This window comes from Coturnix japonica, chromosome 10 (genome assembly GCF_054131305.1).
Source record: "Coturnix japonica strain WE chromosome 10, WE-NBRP24, whole genome shotgun sequence".
Classification (NCBI taxonomy): domain Eukaryota; kingdom Metazoa; phylum Chordata; class Aves; order Galliformes; family Phasianidae; genus Coturnix; species Coturnix japonica.
Genome location: NC_140672.1, coordinates 25,702,122 through 25,725,705, shown reverse-complemented (window position 1 = coordinate 25,725,705; position 23,584 = coordinate 25,702,122). Strand labels below are relative to the sequence as shown.

General features: G+C 38.2%; 2 protein-coding genes across 2 annotated transcripts; both read left to right on the top strand.

The window, feature by feature from the left end:
- The first annotated feature begins 8,269 nt into the window (after positions 1-8,269).
- On the top strand, positions 8,270-15,219 carry LOC146759522 (uncharacterized). The gene is made up of 9 exons (XM_085510744.1): positions 8,270-8,383; positions 8,781-8,841; positions 9,470-9,609; positions 10,807-10,962; positions 11,891-12,081; positions 12,522-12,660; positions 13,389-13,511; positions 13,910-14,071; positions 15,022-15,219. The coding sequence occupies exons 1-9, from the start codon at positions 8,270-8,272 to the stop codon at positions 15,202-15,204; spliced, it is 1,269 nt and encodes a 422-aa protein (XP_085366870.1). The 3' UTR covers positions 15,205-15,219.
- A 303-nt stretch (positions 15,220-15,522) lies between these two features.
- On the top strand, positions 15,523-17,816 carry LOC146759521 (kinesin-like protein KIF20B). The gene is made up of 4 exons (XM_085510418.1): positions 15,523-15,768; positions 16,198-16,278; positions 17,007-17,133; positions 17,679-17,816. Exons 1-4 carry the CDS (start codon positions 15,523-15,525, stop codon positions 17,765-17,767), a joined length of 543 nt encoding a protein of 180 aa, XP_085366544.1. The 3' UTR covers positions 17,768-17,816.
- The last annotated feature ends 5,768 nt before the right edge of the window (positions 17,817-23,584 follow it).

Genomic DNA, 23,584 nt, shown 5'->3' with positions numbered 1-23,584 from the left:
ATTCAGGACACCTCTGTATGCTTGGGACTTGTTGGGGTAACAAATCCCTTTGTCCTACACCCTCATCCTTTTTTTTTTTCCTTCCAGAAAAACCTAATTACTTTATCAAGGAACTTTCAGATGTGAAAATTGAAGAAAGTGGAAGTGCACTTTTTACATGTCAGAGCGAGAAAGCCGCATCCTTCGTCATATGGAGGAAAGGCATTGCTGAGCTCAGGCCTGGCAGGAAATACAAGAGGGCACAGAAAGGATGAGACCTGCAGATGAGCATAAAAAATTTGGAGAAAAGTGACAGTGACGTGTACACCTGTGACATTGGTGATGCCCAGTCCAGAGCCAAGCTGGTTGTACAAGGTATGTGTGAGAGCCATATGACCGCGCATCCTGTTTCTCCACTACCAAGACATTATCCTGGTAGAATTTGTACATTTATGGCAGGTCTTTGGGGCTGCAGCTGTCTGGCCTGAATAGCGGTTCACAAGCCATGCACAGAGCAAGCTGCATGGGAAGGGAAAGAACTACCGACTAGAGCAGTGCCATTGAGAACTTTATGTATCATTTAAAAACCAAAAATGCTGATGTACGGTGAGGCTGGTGACCCAGAAATCAGTGTGAACTTTCTATCTCTGACCTTTCTGAGTTACAAATAGTCCTCCAGAGTTCTAGGCAAAAATTCCCTTATGCTGCATTCTGGGTAGTTGTCACGGTTTAAACAAAAATCTACCTGTGTCCGTGACAGGGGGGCCACAGGCAAGCGAGGTGCTAGAAGGAGCTGAACCTCTGTCCCAACTACTTCAGAAGCAGCCCAAACCCCCTCATACACAGCTAAGATCTCCTTCTCAGTTGGAGTGTAGCAGTCCTCAGACCCTTTATATGCTCGACTCCAAAGTCCCGGGGGTTGGCCTTGGGTTTCTCCTAAAGCTCTTTGCCACAAACTCCAAGTGGGACCTTTCTCTCCAGCAGCAGTGTAGAGGATGTTCTTTACATCCTGTCCTGTCCGTACTGGCCCCAAGGCCACGGCACGGGCTATCTCTTGTTTTCTCTGCTCAAAAGCCTGCTGCTGCTCAGGACCCCATGAGAAATTATTCTTCTTCCGTGTTACCTGATAGAGGGGGCTCACTATGTGGCTGTAGTTTGGGACATGCATTCTCCAAAAGCCCACTACTCCCAGAAAAGATTGGGTCTCTGTCTTGTTGGTGGGAGGAGACATAGCAGTGATTTTTTCAATCACATCTGCTGGGATGTGTCGATGCCCATCTTGCCATTTTACACCTAAGAACTGGATTTCCTGGGCAGACCCCTTCACCTTGCTGCGCTTAATGGCAAAACCAGCTTGCAAAAGAATTTGGATTATCTGTTTTCTTTTCTTGAAAATCTCTGCTGCTGTATGGCCCCACACGAGAATATCATCAATATACTGCAAGTGTTCGGGAGCAGTAAAATTATTCATGCTTTATATGATGTTATGATGTGGAATACTGATAGCAAAATTACAAAATTATTAAACCATGACACCCTGGTATTTTTCTTTTTTTTTTCTTAAATATTTTCCTTTTTACTATTTAAATGTTATGGGCACATCTTATAGTAACACAAGGCTGTTTACAAAGAAGTGCATGCTGTGTTGATGTATGATGAGCAAGGTACATCTATTCTTCATCTAGCAGGAATAGTTGCTGAGCCTTAAGAACAGTTTCAGAAAGCTTTGGGAATTTGGGCGTTTTCCTTGTTTCTGCAACACAAAATGAAAATTTACGCTGTATAGAAAGAAAAGGGGAGTCCGAACTTGTACGTTAAATTTGAAGGAGATCAATCTGGGGTAATATTGAAAAAAAAAAAAAAAAAAAAAAAAAGGGGGAGTGTTCCCCCCATACGAATCACTGTCGTGTTGTATGTGAATTTGTGAGGTGGGTTTTGAAGCTGAAATTACAAACTTCTTGTATGGCTGTCTTCATAGTGGCTATCCAGACTATGTGTAGAAATAACAGCTATTATGTAGTCAGCTATTCACCAGTTTTAACTGATTATAAATTACGTTTCAGGGTGGAGAACATAGCATAGTGCCTGACACCTGTGTTGATCCTGAGGGCATTCTTGATTCTGTGCATTATGATGTCATGGATATTAAAGAGCAAGCTGAGGCAGCACATAGTTCCATCGTATCCCTGGGGGACCCGAAGGAAGATACTGGCTGGTTTGAAAAGCAGCTGGAGAAAACTAACTTTGAACTGATGGAGACCAAAGAAGAGCTAACAGAGAAAAACACCAAACTACTTAAAACTGAAGAAGAGCTGATGCAGAAGAACAAAGGTGAGTTATGCGATGTGAAAGGTAGAAGACAGAAATAGTTCATTAATCTAAAAGAGAAATAACCAGTTTGAGTAGGAATTAGAGGAGATGTTCTACCTTTGGAACCATAGCCTGTAGATAAGTGATAGTTTGTTCCTTTTGTATATTCAGGTTCAGCAATTCCACGGTTTTTGGTTATTTCTTTTCTTTTTTTCCCCCTCTCCTTTAAACTGCAACTAGCAGCTTTACGCTTTCGTAAGTATGGGGTTAAATGTCTATATCTTGATTTTTACTTTTATATTGTAATCTCTACTCTTCTTTATGTCTTGTTGATGCAATGTTTTCGTTCCAAGAAATATAGCAAACTTTTGAATCACTCCCAATAAGTGAAGACCACATGCAAATTAATTAATCTGTTCAAAAGCTACCTAAACGTTAGAATATCTGGAAAAATTGATTACTTAATAAACTATCTATTGGCTACTTATGTAATACAACCTTTTCTGTGTGTTACAGACTTTGAAATGCAGATGATTAAATTGGATGAGTCTGTTGAGCAACTTAAAGAAGCAACTGAGGTAACTTTATCAAGAAGATGTTGTGTAAAATTGTTTTAATACCAACTTGTGGTAGCTTAAAATGCTATTCCAGTAGGCTCCATTAATAGATTTCTTACCGAGCTTAGCTTAACTGAATTTGCCTTTAATGCATTGTGTAATTCAGCTACTTAACACTACATTAGAAACTGATGACTGAATTGTTTTTTTCTTATTTCCAAGAAAATGAATGCACAAAATGAAAGGATTCGAGAGCTAATGGACATCGTGGTGCAGAAAGATGACATTATTACAGAGCTACAAGACTTAAAATCTCATTTAGAAGAAAAAGTAAAAGATTATGTGAGTTTTACACATCTCCGTATCCTTATACAAAAAAAGGAAAACACTAATTCTATGCTTGTAATCAACACATTTTTGGAAAACTGATTTTCTGTATGTAGCTGGTACTCGCTTGAAATTGTAAACAATTCAAATTTATCTGAAGGTAGTTGTTGTTAACACAAACAACAAAAATATCAGTGTGTTCCACTAACTCCTGCCTCACACTCCTACATCAGAGGAAGAGCAACAGTAAAAGTATGTTGAGTAGAGTTTGAAGTACGAGTATGAATGGTCAGGATATCTCCACGTTCTATGCAGTGCATAAAACTTTATCCTGACTAATGTACCGCGAGCTACTGAATATGTGAAGACTAGCTTGATTAAGTATGTGTGCATACCACTTCTGGTGGTTTTTGTTCATTTTTTGATGTTTGGTAGCCTGAAGTAGCTCTGAAAACATTTATAGTTAATTCTGTCACTCAGATCTCTAACCTTGTAAGCTTAGCAACTTGACCCTTCTTAGTCTTTGACTGTCTGCATCACTGCAACTTAGTATTTCCATGGTATTAAAGCTGACTGTGATGAGTAGTCATGTCCTCACCTATTACTTCTTCCAAGAACAAGGCTCCAACTCTATCTGTGAGATTGTGTGGCCTGAACACTACTGAGGCTTTTCTTTTCATAAGTTACTAAAGATGAATAATCAGTCCTTGGCAGTGCCAGCATGGCTTAACAATCGTCATCTTGTAAGTAAGGAAGCTTCACTTGTGGTCAAGGACACAATCTAAAATATGCGTGACAGAGCTGACTAAGCTTTAAGGTTGGATTATATCTGTCACGATGAAAGTGATTTTAGCAGCTTAGCTGAAGTGTGATGTGATGAACTTGTATGAGAGCTGACCATTTGCTCTTTGACCATGTTTGTAATTTTGTTGACTTCTTGGAAACAGGAAATTCTTTGATAAACTGGTAAACTCTTGATTGTGTGCAAGTCTTTTACTTTGTAACCTGCTAGGCTCTTGCTTTCCCTTGTATACTCTACCGAGTATTGCACTTGTCATTATCTGAAGGTGTACTTGTTCTGTCTGCTATTGAGATTTGTAACTGATGTCTATAGAGTCACCGGGTAAATATTTTAGCTGTATGGTTTTGTGTAAATATTTGCCTACAGAAGATTACTGAGACTTAAGTGCTCCTTTTGTTAAGCTTCAATGTAACTGATCTTATATCAATACAGGAAAAGACTGCCTACCATTTAACTACCATTAAAGCAGAACCGGCAGAAGAGAACACTAATAAAGGAACTGAAAGCAGCCAATTTTCAGTGCTTTCAGTTACAGCACTGAAACAAGAGAAAACTGAGTTGGAAGTGGGAAGAAAGCGCAGTACTGATGAAGATAAGCCTACTGTGGAAGAGCCACCTCCAAAGAAAGGTACAGTTTCTTCCATCGTTGAACAGGGTGTCTTCCAAAACAATAAATTGCTTCCTATTCCGGATCGGAAGCAAAAGGCTGTGAAGCACGTACCTTATGGTATAAGGAGAAAAGCCACTGTGTTAAACTGTAAATAGAAGTAACTGTTATGTAAATATCCCTTTTTCAGAAGGTCCTATGCTGTTCATTTTTGAATGCTTAAGAATAAAAGTTTTTTGCACTATTTTTTTCCTTTTTGCTGCTTTTTCCTCATCTGTTGATGCACTTGCAGATTTGGTAATAGTTTTAAAGCAGTTTCTTTAGGATTGTTTCAACTGCTGTTGCTGATCTTCTGAGTAGCATCAGCTGCTCAAGTGCTTTTGTTTGTTTGTTTGTTTTGTTTTTCCTGAAGCAACTATCAAAATTGTTGACGACCTGCTAATTGCTCGCTCATGGGCAATATTTGAGCAAAATGGTTTGGATAAGCTCTGATGCATTTAACTTCACTTCTGGGCACAGCTGAGCATCAGTGTTCCTAGAATTACGGAAGGCATATACAACGTAGAAGGGAAAATCTAAAACTTAGCTGTAGTCCCTTCCTTTCTTGTATTCCTCTTGCAAAATATGTGCAAGGGAGAAAGTCAAGGCCTTCTTTGGATGAGATGCTGTTCTTGGATGATTTGTCCCTGCTGCCTTTATTTGGCATAAATATTGAATCCTAATGTGACCACTGAATGGCATCACATATAAGCATCTTAGCAGAGACTGAGGGAGGGATGTGGACTCCTCCATACTCCAAATAGTAGTGGGTTTGTTCTAATCATATGACCAAAGCTCTCATTTAACAATTAATGACAGCAATGCTCCACATAGGAATTAAAATGGGTAGCTGATAGTCACAATGTCAGCATGAAGTTTTCTGTTAAGAAGTACTGAGTATTCAATCATGTTAAAATTTTCTTCTATTTGTGAGTATTAATAGCGTCCAATTTCAAAAACTGCTTAATATATATTCTTTCGCTATGTTAAATATACACAGTAGAACAATGAGCACAGGTATGTTGCGCTGGTTCTTTTGTAGAATTAGTTATATAAGTAGCACGAGCAAAAGTGTTTTAGGAGATGCTAGGTTATCTCAGCTTCAAGTTCATGGTATTTACACCATTCTCTGAGCTGTAAGTCTCGTTTCCTATGCTCTGTAATAATGCTTTTTCCCTAATTCCTGTGTAAGGAGCTTCTAGACTGAACATTACACATCTTCTCCCTAGTCTTATTTATCTTGCTTTAGTGCTTGCTTGTTATTTTCAGCATAAAGTGTTTAGATTACTTATAAATCATATTCCCCTCACTAGTGTTGCTGGGAGCAGCAGTCAAAACCCAAAACCTGGTTAGGAGTGGAATATGCCACTGCTTTTTCTTCAGTATGACTTTTAAATCAGTTGAGGGCTGTATATAAAACTCCTTAGATGAGTTAAGAGACTGTTTCCATGCAGTACATGTGAATCTGTATGTAATGCAGGCTGCACGTGGGCGCTATAAAATTCTGCATTTCTGTAGTTGTAGTAATAAAAGGACTGTACAAGAATCACCATGGAATATATTGTTGTGGTGACACAATCCCTAGTAAGTCTTGACTTATATTTATTTTTCTAATACTTAAAGTATGCATATTATGGAATGGACATAACTGGATTCTAAAGCAATGATGAAATACAGCAGAAGTCGCTTTTGATAGAAAGAAAATGCATGTGATTTTAGCTAATTGCTCACCAGTTAAAGAAAAAAACAGCCCCAAGCTAATGGAATATTTATGGAAACTTGAATCTGCAAATTTGTACAACTTTATGAGTGAACTTTATATGCAAAAGAGTAAGTGTGGACAGAAGTAGGAATCCTCATATTTTGTTTAGAGATCAACTGAATAAGAGAGACAGATACCAACACTTAAGTGATCAACTTGTCCAGAGTTTTATCTTTCTTTTGAAAGTAAGAGGACTGTGAGTTGGAATGAAATTTCTTAGAGAACTTTTTATCTACCATTTAGATGTAGATGGAGTGATTCCTGGCTGCCTTATAGGGATTGCTGAAGCACGGAAGATAGCAAGAATATAGCTGTGAATTATCTATCTCGTTCCCATGTTTCTTAATCTATTAATCTGAATCTATTATTGTTAATCTGGAGACAGTTACAGTTACAGCAACTCTGCAGGAGAAGTCTGCAAATGCAGACAAAAAGTTTGAAGAGTTAAGTAGCAATGAAGCAAATCTGATTCAAGAACTTATGCAGCTGAAAAACAGCTTGGAGAAGATGAAACATTCTCTTCGGGAAAAGGAAAAGAGTGAAATGGAGAAAGTGCAACGTATAGAATCGTAAGTAACCACTGAGTTAACTTAGAGCCCTTTGAGAATGAACTACAGTTAAAAATAGTTAATGGGAACATCCCTTCGACTTAAGGCATTTGCATGCTTATCAATGGCCAAACTACTACTTTAGGATGCTTTGGTATGCTACTTGAGTTCCAAGGGAAAACAGGAGTGTGCAAGGAAATGAAGAATAATATGGGGATTTCTGGTGGTTTTGTTGTATATCCCTCAGAATAGCATCTGAATAATTTATTGCTTCAGCATCTGATTATGAGAAGCAAGCTGAAATTCAAAAGTAATTGTTTAAATCTTGTCACTGGTCTAGATAGATTTAAGAGTCTATTTACAAATAGAAACCAACAGGCAGGGCATGGATTAAGCTGTAATTGCTGTTTCCATGAGATGTGTAACAGTAATGTTCTTTGTCTCTTTATTTTTAACATAAGGCTAGAAAATATTCTTTCTGAGAGTTCTGCCCTTGTACTGAATTTGAAAAAAGATTTGCAGAGGAAAGAAGAAGAGTATGCAGATCTAAAAGACAAACATTCTGATGCCGAGAAACAAATTCAGCAAGTACAAAGCGAGGTTTGTAGTCAACTGAGATATTTTTTTCTGTAAGATTATGCTTGGCTTTCTGCTGTTAAAACTTCTCAAACTTTAACTATGAAGCTGGAAATTTCACACTAGTGTGGCTAGCAGCAAATCTTAGGTAAAGTTGCCATTGAAGCTCTAGAGGGGACCAGAAGTTAAAACATGGTTTCCCATAGATAATGAACAGAGGAAAGTAAAGTTGGTTGGTAGTCTGGAATAAGGTTTGTGAAGAGAATAGCTAATCTGCCTCTGGAGGGGACTTGTTATTATCTCTACGTTACTGGTGACTTGCCATTGGTATCCGTGGTAACTCCAAAGCCTAAAACCTATGTCTTGTGAAAAAACGCTCATAACTGGGAAGAAGAATGCTATTTACTTGAAGAGAAATAGACTAATTTCCAGAGGCTCTTTAATATAAGCATGTATATTTTTTTTCTTCAATTTCAGCTTCAGTGATGTTAATAGTTGAAATTTAATTATTAAACAAGAAGATATCTTAAAACCCATTTTGCAGGTACTTAGTCTGAAAGTTTATTGGGTGTGCTTGGGGTGGAAAATTGAAGCTTAAAAATGAATTCATGTCTTCCTTGGTAACCTTGCACTTGCTGTCGTTTTCCTACTCAGCACTTGTTTGTGAATTCCTCTTTATTTAACAAAGAAGTATTTGGCCAGGTTGGATTACAGAAGTCTTTTAATTAACCGTGAGCTGTGCTTACATTACAGGTGTCCACGATGCGTTCTGTGGAGGAATCCCTCAGGAACAAGGCGGAAGAACTTGAAAGGATTAATAACCAGTTTAAGGATGAGCTGGATTATAAAGACTATACTATCCAACAAATTAAGCAGGTATTTTACTTGCTCTTAATTTTTATTAAATGAATGATGCAGGTTTTCCAAGCAACAGGAAAAAGGTCAAAAAAAAAAAAAAATTGGAGCAAAATGAAAGTGGCCAACTGAAATTAGCGGTAGACCATGAAAGATATTCAAATAATTAGTCACTACAGAGCACTGGCAGATTGTTTTCAATACAATAATCTGCATAGTAAATACATATGTAATACATGCATATAACCTGATCTTGTTGAGTGACATCACGATATGTTAATTGAAATGTCTTACCATAAATTCTTTTTATCAGCTTGAGTCCTTTTTTATGCTTTATGAAAAGCTTATTAATTCTAGGCTGTCTGAAAGTTTCTGCTTGTTTTTACTGTGTATGCTTTTCTTTCAACATGAAATATAGGAGCTGGTGGAAACTGAGAGGATGGAAGATATCTCCAAAGACTATGACCAACTATGTGACGGTCAGCCATTATTTGTGTGTGTGTGTGTGTGTGGAATATCCGTGTAAATGTTGTCACATTGCTAATGACTTTGAGTCTTCTGTGTTTTGATTTTAAAACATATCTGCATGTATTTGTATGTAAATATTTCAATGGAGATGCTCTATTTCTTTTAAAAGAGCTTTTGGTCATGGGAGAATCTTGATTTGAGAATAATGGGAGCTAGTAGGGAGTTCATCTGTAAATTTTCAAACCTTCAGATCTGCGTGCAAGGGATAGAACAATTGAAGTTATGCGGATGGCATTAGAAGAACAAGAGGTAACGCAGCTTGAACAAGATGAAATGCTTCAAGCTCAGTTAGAAGAGAACCAAAAATTAGCTTCAGGTAATCTTTCCAGGGAAAGGGAGCAGGGATGCAAAAGGGGTTTAGACGTACTGTGATAGCCACTTCCATTTTCATGTGACTGTTACTTAGGCATTAACGTTCCATAGTAAACAACAACTCTCTTGTAGTTAAAGGCTTCTGTTATTTCTTTATGTCTGTAGCAGATAAAACCGAAGCTGCTTTAGTAAAAAGTCATTGGTGTGGTATTTCAAATATATATTTGAAATGATATGCTATCTAACCTCATTTTGTGTATTGAGTAGAACTGATTGCATGGAAACACAAATACAGTGAACTGGAATACCAGAGCAATGGTGACTGGCAGCAAAAGAACAACGAAAGTGATGAGGCAAATTTGAATGAAAACAGTACAGAATTAATAAAGCTGCAAAAAGAGCTGGAGGTAACTTAACTTCAAAGTTGTAACTTGATAAAGTAAACTGTTATATTGATTACAGAAACTTCCTGTAAAAGCTGCAGTGCAACATGCAATAGGGACCAGGTGCAGCTTTTTTGTGGTACGTTAAGAATGGCATCACTGATGCCCCCATAGTATAGGAAGTGTAGCCTTCCCTACATTATGCTGCCATGAGCAGTGCTTCTTTTGCTGGCCTCTGAACAGTTAGTTGTCTTATCCCATCTGATGTTATTTTTTGTTGTTGTTGTTTGTTTGTTTTTTAAAATAAAAGTAATGGGCTGGCAGTGGGAGTTTTCTAAGTGAGTATACAATAGGTTACATCCACTCTGTTAGTGGAATGGTTCTGAGCTTCTTTCCTCCTTCACCTTGAGTAAGCTTATTCATGATATTTTTTTTAATGCACAGAGCCAATTCACTTTTTCAAGAAGAGGGGAAAGTTGAACATTCATTGCTTCATTCTATACCACGTCAATGTGCTATAAGCAGAGTATACTTATACAATTGTTGTTTGCAAGAAAGGAATACTAACTCAAGGCAAATTGTAACTTACGGTGTATTTGTCAAAACTGTTTTCTGTTAGTTGCTTGGGCAACTAATATAAGCTATCGAAATCATCATCTAACTTTATCACCAGGAAGCCTTTTTTTGTTGGGCTGCAGGTCTACTAATTTTCCTTGGTTAAAAGACTTTTATTTTTTCCAAGCAGTTTCTCAGGTGCTCTGTCCTATATATGAGAATGTCTGCCAGTAGGTTTGATAGGAAAGGAGACTACTCCTACAGTGTAAACTATGTTGCTTTTCTTTGTCTTTCAACCCTAAAGGAGCTGCAAGTTTTTCTACAACTGCTGCAAGGCAGCGTAAAGTGTTAGAAGTTTTTAAGTTAAAAGAGTTTTTCTTATACTGACTTTTGGTGTAAGTTCTGTAAAGCTTGTGTGAACATTTATAAAGAAAAAGAGATGTTTTATGGAGGCTCTCCAGTCTGAATAAGAAATACTGGAAATGATTATTTTTTAATGGAAAAGAACTAATGATTATCCAAACCCTGCCTTTGGGAATATTCTGTAGTAAAAACTGCTAATGTTTCTGTTATCTTGCAGAAACAAGTCTATTTAATGATGACCTGGCTTTTAAGACTTTTATTCCTTAATGACTCACTATTTCATTTTTGGTTTCTTTGAAATAGGAAAGTGAGACTAAGTATCAAACTGATAGAAAAAAGTGGCTGGAGGAGAAAGAAGAGCTCCTAAATCAGATAAAAGAAGCAGAGAATCTTCGCAACAAAGAAATGAAACAATTTGCTGAGGACCGACAACATTATGGAAAGCAACAAGCAGAAATCGTAAGTGATGAGGTCCTGGCAGAGTTGTCTGGTGCCTGTAGTTTGGAGACAACTACATACCAAGTATTAACAGTAAGGGTGCATAAGAGCAGCTTGTCCAAGTCCCCTTGCTTTCTTATGCGCCAAAGCCCATATGAGAACTGCTTGATTTGGAAAAGGAAGGAATGGGGGGGCCACAAAAAGAAAGATCTTTCATAAGTGCATAATGAAATGTCACGTATGTGGGACATCAATAAGAAAATTACAGTTGAAAAATAGATCACTATTTAATGAGGCTAAGAAAGTATTTTGTACAATAGCTTTTGTCTGTTCTCTTTTCTGCAAAGCAGAAGTCCATTAAGCCTTTATAAGGAAGAAAAGGCAATTGAGTTTCTAAAGAAACCCCACAAACTTCTCTCCATATACTGAATAAAAATACTTGGTCAAACGGCCACAGTTTTGCTCCTTTATCACTTTCCAAATAGTGACTGATAACAAAGTCACTTGAGTTACTTGAGCTGTTTGCTGGGCTCTTGTCATGTAACTTCTTAAACATGTGAATCTGTACATTCTGCAAAGCTTTTTTTACATCTGGAAGTAGTTAGTCCCGACTTTCTGGACCTGCAAGCAGCATAGAAGGATGTGAGGAGCTTAGTATTATTATCACTTTGTGACTTTATTTTCCTAAAGCTCATTAGTAATCATTAAATGAGCAAATTGAAGTTGTTAAATAACACTAATATTTTTTCACAAGGAGAGTAATGTAGGTTGTCTAATAGAAGCATGGTTTTGCTTCTGTAAGTTTGTAGTGCAACTAGTTCTAGAGCTCCTGTGGATCTTGAAGAGATCATAAATTTACTAAGACTGTAAAACGGTGCTAACTACCGAAGTGTTAGAACAGTTCAGTGTGTAGTAGGTGATGTTCACTGTTCATCTGTTCTTCTTTTAGGAAAGACTTGTTGCCCAGCTGGAGGAAAAGGAACGTAATCTTCAAAAGTGGCGTGAGGAGAGCGATCAGTTAGTAGAAGCTTTGGAAGAACAGCTCAAAAGTTTGGCTTTAAATGAAAGCTTGGAGCAGATGAAACATTCTCTTCGGGAAAAGGAAAAGAGTGAAATGGAGAAAGTGCAACGTATAGAATCGTAAGTAACCACTGAGTTAACTTAGAGCCCTTTGAGAATGAACTACAGTTAAAAATAGTTAATGGGAACATCCCTTCGACTTAAGGCATTTGCATGCTTATCAATGGCCAAACTACTACTTTAGGATGCTTTGGTATGCTACTTGAGTTCCAAGGGAAAACAGGAGTGTGCAAGGAAATGAAGAATAATATGGGGATTTCTGGTGGTTTTGTTGTATATCCCTCAGAATAGCATCTGAATAATTTATTGCTTCAGCATCTGATTATGAGAAGCAAGCTGAAATTCAAAAGTAATTGTTTAAATCTTGTCACTGGTCTAGATAGATTTAAGAGTCTATTTACAAATAGAAACCAACAGGCAGGGCATGGATTAAGCTGTAATTGCTGTTTCCATGAGATGTGTAACAGTAATGTTCTTTGTCTCTTTATTTTTAACATAAGGCTAGAAAATATTCTTTCTGAGAGTTCTGCCCTTGTACTGAATTTGAAAAAAGATTTGCAGAGGAAAGAAGAAGAGTATGCAGATCTAAAAGACAAACATTCTGATGCCGAGAAACAAATTCAGCAAGTACAAAGCGAGGTTTGTAGTCAACTGAGATATTTTTTTCTGTAAGATTATGCTTGGCTTTCTGCTGTTAAAACTTCTCAAACTTTAACTATGAAGCTGGAAATTTCACACTAGTGTGGCTAGCAGCAAATCTTAGGTAAAGTTGCCATTGAAGCTCTAGAGGGGACCAGAAGTTAAAACATGGTTTCCCATAGATAATGAACAGAGGAAAGTAAAGTTGGTTGGTAGTCTGGAATAAGGTTTGTGAAGAGAATAGCTAATCTGCCTCTGGAGGGGACTTGTTATTATCTCTACGTTACTGGTGACTTGCCATTGGTATCCGTGGTAACTCCAAAGCCTAAAACCTATGTCTTGTGAAAAAACGCTGATAACTGGGAAGAAGAATGCTATTTACTTGAAGAGAAATAGACTAATTTCCAGAGGCTATTTAATATAAGCATGTATATTTTTTTCTTCAATTTCAGCTTCAGTGATGTTAATAGTTGAAATTTAATTATTAAACAAGTAGATATTTTAAAACCCATTTTGCAGGTACTTAGTCTGAAAGTTTATTGGGTGTGCTTGGGGTGGAAAATTGAAGCTTAAAAATGAATTCATGTCTTCCTTGGTAACCTTGCACTTGCTGTCGTTTTCCTACTCAGCACTTGTTTGTGAATTCCTCTTTATTTAACAAAGAAGTATTTGGCCAGGTTGGATTACAGAAGTCTTTTAATTAACCGTGAGCTGTGCTTACATTACAGGTGTCCACGATGCGTTCTGTGGAGGAATCCCTCAGGAACAAGGTGGAAGAACTTGAAAGGATTAATAACCAGTTTAAGGATGAGCTGGATTATAAAGACTATACTATCCAACAACTTAAACAGGTATTTTTCTTGCTCTTAATTTTTATTAAATGAATGATGCAGGTTTTCCAAGCAACAGGAAAAAGGTCAAAAAAAAAAAAAAAATTGGAGCAAAATGAAAGTGGCCAACTGAAATTAGCGGTAGACCATGAAAGATATTCAAATAATTAGTCACTACAGAGCACTGGCAGATTGCTTTAAATACAATAATCTGCATAGTAAATACATATGTAATACATGCATATAACCTGATCTTGTTGAGTGACATCACGATATGTTAATTGAAATGTCTTACCATAAACTCTTTTTATCAGCTTGAGTCCTTATTTATGCTATATGAAAAACTTATTAATTCTAGGCTGTCTTAAAAATTCTGCTTGTTTTTACTGTGTATGCTTTTCTTTCATCGTGAAATATAGGAGCTGGAGGAAAAGGACCATAATCTTCAAAAGTGGCCTGAGGAGAGAGATCAGTTAGTTGAAGCTTTGGAAGAACAGCTCAAAACTTTGGCTTCTAATGCCATACAAAAAGAGACAGAAATAGCAGAACTGAGACAATCTGCCTTAAAGGATTCAAGCAAGGTCAGCTCTCCTTTCCTCCTACCTGATTAGCTACCCATAAATTCTGTAAGACTCCTGTACCTGCTCTTTGTATTCTGGGTGTGCTTCTGTTCTTGAACACTGTCGTATTGACATCATGTGCAACTAACCAAAAAAAGCACCAGCTTTTATTTTTGTTCTTCAGAAACAGAATTTCTGTTAATTACTAAAATTTCAAATTTTTCAGTAGTTCAGATAAGCAGATGTCAGTTTGATGCTTATGATCCTACAATCAGACTGGACATCTGTAGCTTTTTCCGATAATTCACAGCATTTCCGGATCCCAAGCTAGGCTCAATACTCAGATGGTAGTTCTGTCTCAGGTTTCTTACTTTCTTTGCTTTCTCTGAGGTAGTATCTACAATGGCATGAAAAGACAGAAGGGGACGTGGAGAGAGATTAAGGGAAGCATCAAAAAGCAGAGGGGGGATGATCTCTGTAAGTTGCATTTCTTATTTCAACATCCAGCTTTTAATCAGGATAGCCAATCTAAGCCGTAGCATAGAATTTCAGAAGCTAAACAGAAGACTAAATGAGTTGTGCTCTTTTGAGAATGTTTGGATTCACTTTGTCTGAGAAGAAAGATGTTCTCATAGCAAAACTTCCCCTACAACTGCCGACTTTCTCACAGTACCGAGGATTTGGGAACAAATAATAGCTCGGGTTATTATATCTTAAGGGAGATGAAGGCTGAAGCACATAAGTAAAATAGAAGAATCAAAATATATTGTATTACAACTTCCCAGGCAATTCTGTGACTACTGCACTTGTAACAGTGACCGTACAAATCCGTGAAATGTTACTGTTCTTGAATAGTTAAGTGTTGTAGCCTGCAATTCTAAAACTGATGCTACTAAGTAATTGCAATACTGCTTGTGTGTGTTAATTCCTTTTGCCAATCCCACAACTCAGCAGTTTTTACTGTTTATTAGGATAATGCAACTGTGATAGAAGAGTTAAGAAAAGACCTGGCTGACAAAGATGACTTTATAAAGGAATTAAAACAACGCATTAACCACAGTAGCCCTCAGTGTTTGCCAGAAATACCTTTACTTGAAGAAAGACAAAGTAGAAGGAATGACTCTGTAAATGAAAAGGTACGATTATATTTATAGAAAGTCAGTACTTAACATCTTGTTAACCCCTTTTTGTTCTTCTGTTTTCCTAGGAGATACTGGAGCTAGAATCATTTTTCTTAGCATATAGTCCTTTAACTACATATTCAGTGATGAGTACTTGTTGGTTCTTTTTGTCTTTTTGAACTTTTTTTGTGATCATAGATTGGAAATAATTTTAAATGTAACAAGTTCTAGGAAAGAAGGGTAAAACTCTGCTGTAACTGAAATAGACTCCTTCTGTTACAAGTGTTATTACAGCAGGAAAATCGAATGCTTGCATATCCTTTTCCAGATGCTTTATAGCTTTTTAATCTCATGGCTACCTTAACACTTGCACTTAAAATTCTTCTGTGCTATCAGGAGCATTTGGAAACTGTCCTCGACTCTTCTGGAGTGTCCGCAGAAAATGGCAAAACTAGTCGGTTCCCAAAACCGGAGCTGGAAATCCCACTGACACCTCTGCAACCTGATAAGATGGAGATAAAGCAGCACGGCAGCATGATACCTTTAGGAGTGAAAATGCCTAAGGCAAAAAAGAAAAGAAGTGATGACATGGATGAAGTATGACCTAGACCCAACAGAAAAAAAAATATCTGGTGCCTTTTTACCATTCTCATTTAAGCATTATAAAAATGCTATTTCTACCTCAGTAAAGTAGTTGAAGAATTTAATCAATGAACTGCTTTAATGAACAAAACTAATAGCCAAGCTCAGTGATAATGGTTTAAGAGAAGGGAATTTCTCTTAACTCCATTGTATATTTTCTTTGAAACCTGTACAGCTTTTTAGACATCATGAGATGTCTAATACTGATATCTTAATGTCCTGTTTTTATAATTGAATGCTTATTTATTATCTGATTTACAGTGGAATAGTTACCACTAGCAAATACTTTCCTACTATTAGCAAAAGTGTTTAAAGTGTTCACTTTTGTGACATCAATTGTTCTTTCCAAAAGAATCATGGCTGTAACGTGTCTTATTTTCCCAGGATTTGGTGAAAAGTGAGAACACGAAAAATACAAAATCTGTCATGGCTTTTAATTCACCCTCTGCAAGTGACGAGAAAATGGTTGGTTTTTTTTCTAGTTTTGAAGCTAGCTTGGGACTTCCTGTAATTGTGTGGTCACACGAAAGAAGCAGTGTCTTATCCTTATGTGTATACCTGAATGGGAATCTTACATGCTTATGAGCTCTTCCTATTAAATTCCATAAGCTAACCAAAGGGCAAGTCAGTCTGTCCCCAGAGCGTGTAATGGCTGTACTGTGTAATGATTTGGAGGGAAGGATATTGCACACTGAATAGTTGGGAAGAGAAGCTTTAGTGTATTATCGTGTGCTTTTGTAAGTGAAGCCCTTGTATTAAACTAAGGTTCATATCATTAATATGCATGGCAGTTATTAAAAACAGATGTTCACATGTGATAGCAGTATCCTTGGCAAGGTCAGAGTATGAGTAGTAGATTTTTCCCATCTGTTGTCTTCTGTTTTGTATGTTTGTTTATTTTATGTAATTAGAACAGCTTATGTAAGAAACAACTCCACAGCTTGGGAGCTACTTTTAAAGAAACTACTGCCTTATTAAGAAACTTTAAGAAACGTATGCCTTGAAATAGCTGAGATTTTGACAACTCCCTAAAGGGTATAAAATTGTCTACATTACTTGCCGTTGTGGTATCATCAGCATAATGAACAGAGGTGTCAGTAGTAAAGCTCAAAATGTCAACTTAAAATAACGTTGAACTAAAATGAAGTTTAAACAATGCTCTTGTTTCACATGTTCACATCTCTGTTGAACAGAAATCCGGAAAAGACTACTTCCTGAGAAAGCGAGTACATGCTTCAAGACTGACTAAAAAGAAGGATGAAACACTGCAAAAAGTTGGAGATTTTATTCAAAGCTCTCCTTCTATTATACACTCTAAAGGTTGGTGTAGAATAAGTTTTATTCCATGTTTTCTAGACATTGTAGAATGGCTTGTTTCTGCTGTAGGCTATTAATGTATGTGTTCTTAGAGAACTTGTCTGCCATGTTAAGTTGTCTTGTCCTTTGATTTATGAAGTAAATGCATTTATTCGTCTCTTCAGAGATTCATTATTACATTTGTGAAAACCTACAAGTATACAGAGAAAGTTGGTTCTGTCTTGTGCTTCTGTCAGCACGAAAGTTAGGCCTGTTGTTTAACTCCTGCTGAAGTTTCTGACTTCCAGCGACTTCTGAGCCATGATTGTCTTTCATACTCCATTTTAATGCGTGCTTTAAGCTGCCGTACCTGAACCTATAAACTGTTTCAGCTATAGAAGCAATAAAGAACCTCGACGAACAAATACAATTTCTGAGTATTTTCACTTAAATTTTACGTGTCATTTATAAACCAAGTTAGTTACAAAGCTTTTTTTGCATTCATTGATTTAAAGACTCACAAAACCAGTAAGTTGATTGGTTTATGTATCTAAACAAATTTCTTCTAGCCAAGAAGCTGATGTCAGCAGTAAGTTCTCCTAAATCAAACGAACCTGAAAATCTTGAAGAAGGAGAGACCAAGCCAAAACGATGCTAAAGGAAGCAGTATTCAACTGTCGTTTCTGGCCCTCTAGATATACCTGCTTCTTCGGTAAGCGATTCTACTGACTTGTGGAATCAAACTCTATAATCCAGAGATGGGTTATAAAGCAGGTATGTTTATTCCAGCGTTGCGCAGCGCCGGGTGCAAGGGGGATAGCTCCTCCAAACTTGCACCCCGTAAAGAGAAAAGTGTGTTACAGATATAGGTTAAGCTAATACATAATCAATAGTCTCCTCCTCAGTTTGATTACATATTCATTACATTCCCTATGGCCCCGTTCCCCGCGACCCCATTCCCTCATTCCCCCTGACCCCATTCCCCGCGACCCTTGCCGATGTTTTGGGGTGAAATTCTTCTTCTGTTTTCTTCTTGGTGTTATCTGCTGTTATTGTTCTCCCATGTCGGCATCATCTTGCCCGGGGGGGGGATCTAATCCTTCTTGTCAGAGGTCTCCGGGACAGTTTCTTCTTATCTTTATTGCCCTCTTCTCTGGCTTTATTTTGACTAAGTGTCTGCAATTCCCCCTTTCCCTGCACTTTTAAATGTAGTTACCCTTTGTCTTGGTTTCTGTGAAGTTCCCCTTTCACTTTCTATAGCAAAGTGTTACCTTACCACCATTTTGAGGCTTTGCTCACTCTTCACTACTGTAGTCTTGGCTTAAAATAAACTACTAAGGAGTCCAAACAGACTGGAGGTTTCATCTATTTGCAGGGGGAGGTTGAAAGTACTGAGGTATTTCTTTATTCTACCAAGTCATTCTTGTTGGTCTTCCTGCTGTTCTGTTTTATTTTGTCCTCAAAGATCTCTGTGTTTGGCTGGCTTACAGTTTACTAAGTAGGTGATGTAGCAATCACGGAGATGTCTTCTAATTTGGAATCATAGATAATCTCAATGTGTTGGAGTGGGATTATTCTACTACACGCTTTTCTAGAGCACAACTTAGACAGCTTTTTAGGTATGCTTAAACTATGATCTCCTGTCTAAGCCAACTTGCAAAGGATCTGATGTGCCAGTTTCATGACTCTGTCGGCAGCTATTGTGCTAAGAACATTCTTGCTCTGTTGGAACTGCATCTTTTAATTATATTAGAGTCCTTTTTCTGTTCAGCATAGTGATCATTTGCCCATACTGTAATATCCCTCTGAATTTTTTGATGATTTGACAAATGATAGGGGCAGAAACCAAAATGTTATATTTTTTTTTTGTTAGAGGATGAAGAAGATGAGAATTTCTTTTCTCACTGTAGTTCTGAGAACATGGAACTGAACCAAGAACTGAAATTCTGGGCAAGTCATAGCTACAGGGATTGAGGCTAAAAATGTTTTCTGAACGCTTCATGTTTCACAAAACAAGTATTATAATACTCTTTTGAAAACAAGTATTTCAAAATGAAAGCTGCCTTCAGACTTTCCTCAGATGTGTGTGCTTTTTTAAGATAAACAGGATTTTGTACATTCTCCATATTTGTTCCTTGTGATTAAGCTGCATTAAAATGATCTCGGTATCCCATAGTTTTCTGAATAAAATATAATAATCAAATTCCATTCTGAAATCCATTTAGGGGAAGAAATATGATTGCGTAGGTCAAGAAGAGCTTGTCAGTCTTGTGTGAAAAGATGAGTAACTTTTGAAATGTTTTCTTCAGGAATCTGAGGAACAAAAGAAGGAAAGTGATCATCTGATCATCAAGCGACGGCTGAGATCCAGAACAGCTAAAAAACCTTGAAGAAGCATGTTTGTTCCCCTTTCTCAGGACATACTTTTATCGTATTATTAAAACTGGTTGTTAATAAACAGTAACAGTTACTCCGTTGTGTTCTTAAATTTGTATATAGATGTTTGTTGCAGAATGGCTGGAGAAAAGCAGACGACCACACCTGTCACTGACATATGATCAGCGAATCTCATTTATTCCTTGGCTGCGTGTACCTTTATAATACGGATAATTAGCTCATACATATTGCAAAAGTGGAGCTCATCATTGGTTCCCAATTACATACCATCCCCGAGTATCTTAACAGCTTGTTGTTATCAACTGAAAGCTACTCCCTTGCTGAGTTCCCAGAACCATGGCTAGTTTCTCACCATCCCAGGGCATCCTGTTGTTCTTGCTGTCCTTGCAGGTGTTATGGCTGCTTGCTTAGCTGCACCGTGTTTACGACCCTTCTCAGCTAACTAGCTGTAAAAAACACTCTCTACATTTCCCCCGTTTTCTTTTAGGCTGAAAAAGGGTTTGATTTAACGACCGATTAATCATATTTAACAAGCAGTTCAGTTCATTTGTTCAATCAGTTCTCATGTAGTTTTATCCTGCTTCGTAGCTGCTCTTCTGTGAACTTCTCATCTGGATCCATGACGGACGCTCCGTAGAATTCTTATTACAATACTGCCTATAGAATAGCAACACTACTTAAATTAATAACATAACTATTATAACTCAATCAAGGCCTCGATTGACAATACTCTAAAAGTGAAAAAAGAGACAAGTCAAATACAACATAACAACATTACTCTTAAACCCACTAAAAAGAACAAACATGTTTGTACTGCAACCTAAGTTTCTGTAACCTGAAAATAAATCCATGAGGGTCCCATTGTGTTAATCTGTAACTGATCAGGAAAAGTCTTCAATTTTCATATACTCTGATATATTGATTTTAATGACCACTAAAATTTGTGCAATAAATGCTTTTAGGATGCTCATAACAATGCTCTACCGACTGAGTTATCCGGGCTAATAATTGATTAATGATCATGCAATTTTATGAAGTAGCATGTCAAATAGAACCAATTTTAGAGGACAAATGTACTAAAGTATCACTAGGGGCATTATTACTTATTGACCCTTGAGAAACAGCAATTCACGTTGGTGGTGGATGCGACAGGTAGTGCCAGCAGGGCGTCCCCTGCTTCAAGGTGCACATTTCCTCTCTCACCCATCACAGATTCTCTCCTTCATTCAGGGTCTCTTCCAGTTGTACACCATATCCGCATGGCCAGTGCGTGATATAGAGCCCAAGTGGAACACCTGCTTGGAAAACAGAATAAACTATCAAATTTAGTTCTATTAGCATGCACTTTTGTCTAAAATGATGCATGGTTATATTTTCAGATCCCAATTAGTTGGATGTAAGAGAGGTATCTATTCTATGATACAGGGTCATCTCTTTGCCTGGGTTTCCTTTCCAGGTTTTGTCTTTGCAAATTAAGAAAAGCTAACTAATAGGCTAATAACATCATAACCAAACAGTACTAAAACATTAAAAGAGCTATTCCTGTAGATTCTAGTATTGATTAGATCAAATCCTGTTTAATATACATCTGATCTATTACTAAAATAGAAGAAGCACACAACATCCTAGCTAATGCCTTAAACTCTAAATCTTGAGACTGCATTGGTAAAACAGAAAATCACACACTATGTCAAACTATTACTAATATTATCTGTAACACAGCAAGTTACAAAGCAATATCACTAAGTAAGAAACACACAATTACAATTACTATGAAGGCTGGATGCTATTTTCTGCCTTCAGATGAGACCGAAGATATCATGCTGGAACCCACATAGGGCCAGTCCCTGTGGAAATACGAGCATATTCACAACCCCAAGTTGTCAGTGGTAGGGAACAGTCCCAAAGACCTGTGGCCATATTCCAAACATTAACCATAGGCTGTTCCTTGAGCACTGCGGAAGCCTCAAAATGACGATCCACATAAGCTATATCTCTATGAACACAATTCAAAAAATTCAGCACAAACAAAACAAGCAAAACCTTACATAATATTTTCAAAAAATTCAGCACAAACAAAACAAGCAAAACCTTGCATAATATTTCTTGTAGCGTGTCTCCCATATTCCCCCTTTTTTGTTTAATAATAAGAAGAATGGATTTCAATGTTTGATAAATGTGCTCAGTGATAGCTTGTCCAGTGGGAGAATGAGCAATGGCCGTAGTATGTTTAACACCCCCTTCTTGGAGGAAAGTTCGAGTGGCCTTAGAGGTATATGCAGGCCCATTATCTGTTTTTGTAGTATGTGGAATTCCTATAGCAGCATAAGCAGATAACCAGTGTTTATGGGTGTCATGACTGCGTTCACCTGTATGTGTTGTGGCAAATACATAAGAAGAATGAGTATCTATTGTTACATGTGCATATTTTAGACGGCCAAATTCAGGAACGTGAGTGACATCTGTCTGACACAGTTGAAGAGGTGCTGTGCCACATAGATTTGTCCCAATTTGAGGCAAAAAGATATCAGTCAAATTATGTAGCTGGTATTCAGTCATAAACATGGTGTATTGCATAAGAGAGAGGATCATTCTTAACACAATTTTCCAGTCGTGAAGGGTCATAGCGTAACTGTCACTGTTTGCAACCAAAAGATTGTATGTAAAGGCTGACTGAACTCCGTATGTTCTCGCTGACTCCCTTAGCTCCTTCTCTGCCTCATAAGTCAGGGATTCCCAACGGGGGACCTGATTCGGCTGATACAACATAGGAAAGGCTTGCAATGTGTCAGCATCACCCCTTAATATTGTTTCTTTTCTGCACTGTTCTAAGACATCACAGTACGCTGTAGGGAAATTTGTCGTTCCTGCTCCCTTCAAAGTATCATCAGGAGGAAATGCGTCCGATTCTCTTTCTGGATCTACAGGACCGGGTTCACAACGATCCCCTGGTTTCGGTCCGTCCGTGTCTTTAACCACGTTACACGCGGGCTGCACAGACGCAGCCACGCACGACGAGGGGGGGGCGGCACGGCGAGGCGCAGAGAACGATGTGGGGGGCAGCAGAGGGCAGGGGCACGACGAGCAACGTAGGCGGACTGAAGGGCGGGGGGGCCGTAGAGGCCGACAACGCGGCCAGCGACATGGGGGGGGCGGCAGGCGGCCGCTGGCTGGGAACGGCTGGTTGTGTCGGAGCGCGGCCGCTGTTCTTTCTCCCGCTGGGCTGGAGGTTTCCCGACCAGTGACGGCAGGTGACGGTGTTGTGGTTGTCCGAGCGGCAGTTCTGGCACCACACACCGACAGCTTGGCAATTCCGTCGCAAATGTCCCTTAACACCGGACCGGAAACATTTAACAGAGGTGCTTGGGCCTGCACTGGTTACCGCAGACGCTTGTAAGGGTGCAAGAGCTGCTGACACTTGATTCTGAGAAGCCTCAGCCTGTGCCTTTAATCCTGCCCCTAGCTCTTTAATAGCCTCAACTATGAAAGCCTGAGCCCCTGTGGGAACGCTTGATAATCTGTGTAACACCTCCTCTATTGTCCAGTTACTCCTCAAAGTACTTAGAATGCCACGAGCTGTAGCATTACAATTCTGAAGTGCACAATGTTTTAGCATTATTTCCCTCATGTACTCTGGTACTCCAGCCTTCTCTATGGCTCCAGCTACCTTATCTAGAGGCGCTCCAAAATCCTCATTTCTTCCCTGCTGGGAAGAAACTTCTTTAGCAGTATCTTCACCCTGTTCATCAATATACCATGAGAAAAGACCTTTCATCTCATCTCATTTGATGTATGTATGTTGCAGAACGGCGGGAGAAAAGCAGACGACCACACCTGTCACTGACATATGATCAGCTAATCTCGTTTATTCCTTGGCTGCGTGTACATTTATAATACGGATAATTAGCTCATACATATTGCAAAAGTGGAGCTCATCATTGGTTCCCAATTACATACCATCCCCGAGTATCTTAACAGCTTGTTGTTATCATCCTGAAAGATACTCCCTTGCTGAGTTCCCAGAACCATGGCTAGTTTCTCACCATCCCAGGGCATCCTGATGTTCTCACTGTCCTTG

Excerpts from the sequence above, each read along its gene's own strand:
- LOC146759522 (XM_085510744.1), top strand. The coding sequence starts at position 8,270 with ATGCGTTCTGTGGAGGAATCCCTCAGGAACAAGGCGGAAGAACTTGAA. Across the intron at positions 8,384-8,780 it reads CTATCCAACAAATTAAGCAG|GAGCTGGTGGAAACTGAGAG; the intron begins GTATTTTACTTG and ends CATGAAATATAG. Across the intron at positions 10,963-11,890 it reads GAAAGCAACAAGCAGAAATC|GAAAGACTTGTTGCCCAGCT; the intron begins GTAAGTGATGAG and ends TTCTTCTTTTAG.
- LOC146759521 (XM_085510418.1), top strand. The coding sequence starts at position 15,523 with ATGGCTACCTTAACACTTGCACTTAAAATTCTTCTGTGCTATCAGGAG. Across the intron at positions 15,769-16,197 it reads GAAGTGATGACATGGATGAA|GATTTGGTGAAAAGTGAGAA; the intron begins GTATGACCTAGA and ends TTATTTTCCCAG. Across the intron at positions 17,134-17,678 it reads TTCTATTATACACTCTAAAG|CCAAGAAGCTGATGTCAGCA; the intron begins GTTGGTGTAGAA and ends AATTTCTTCTAG.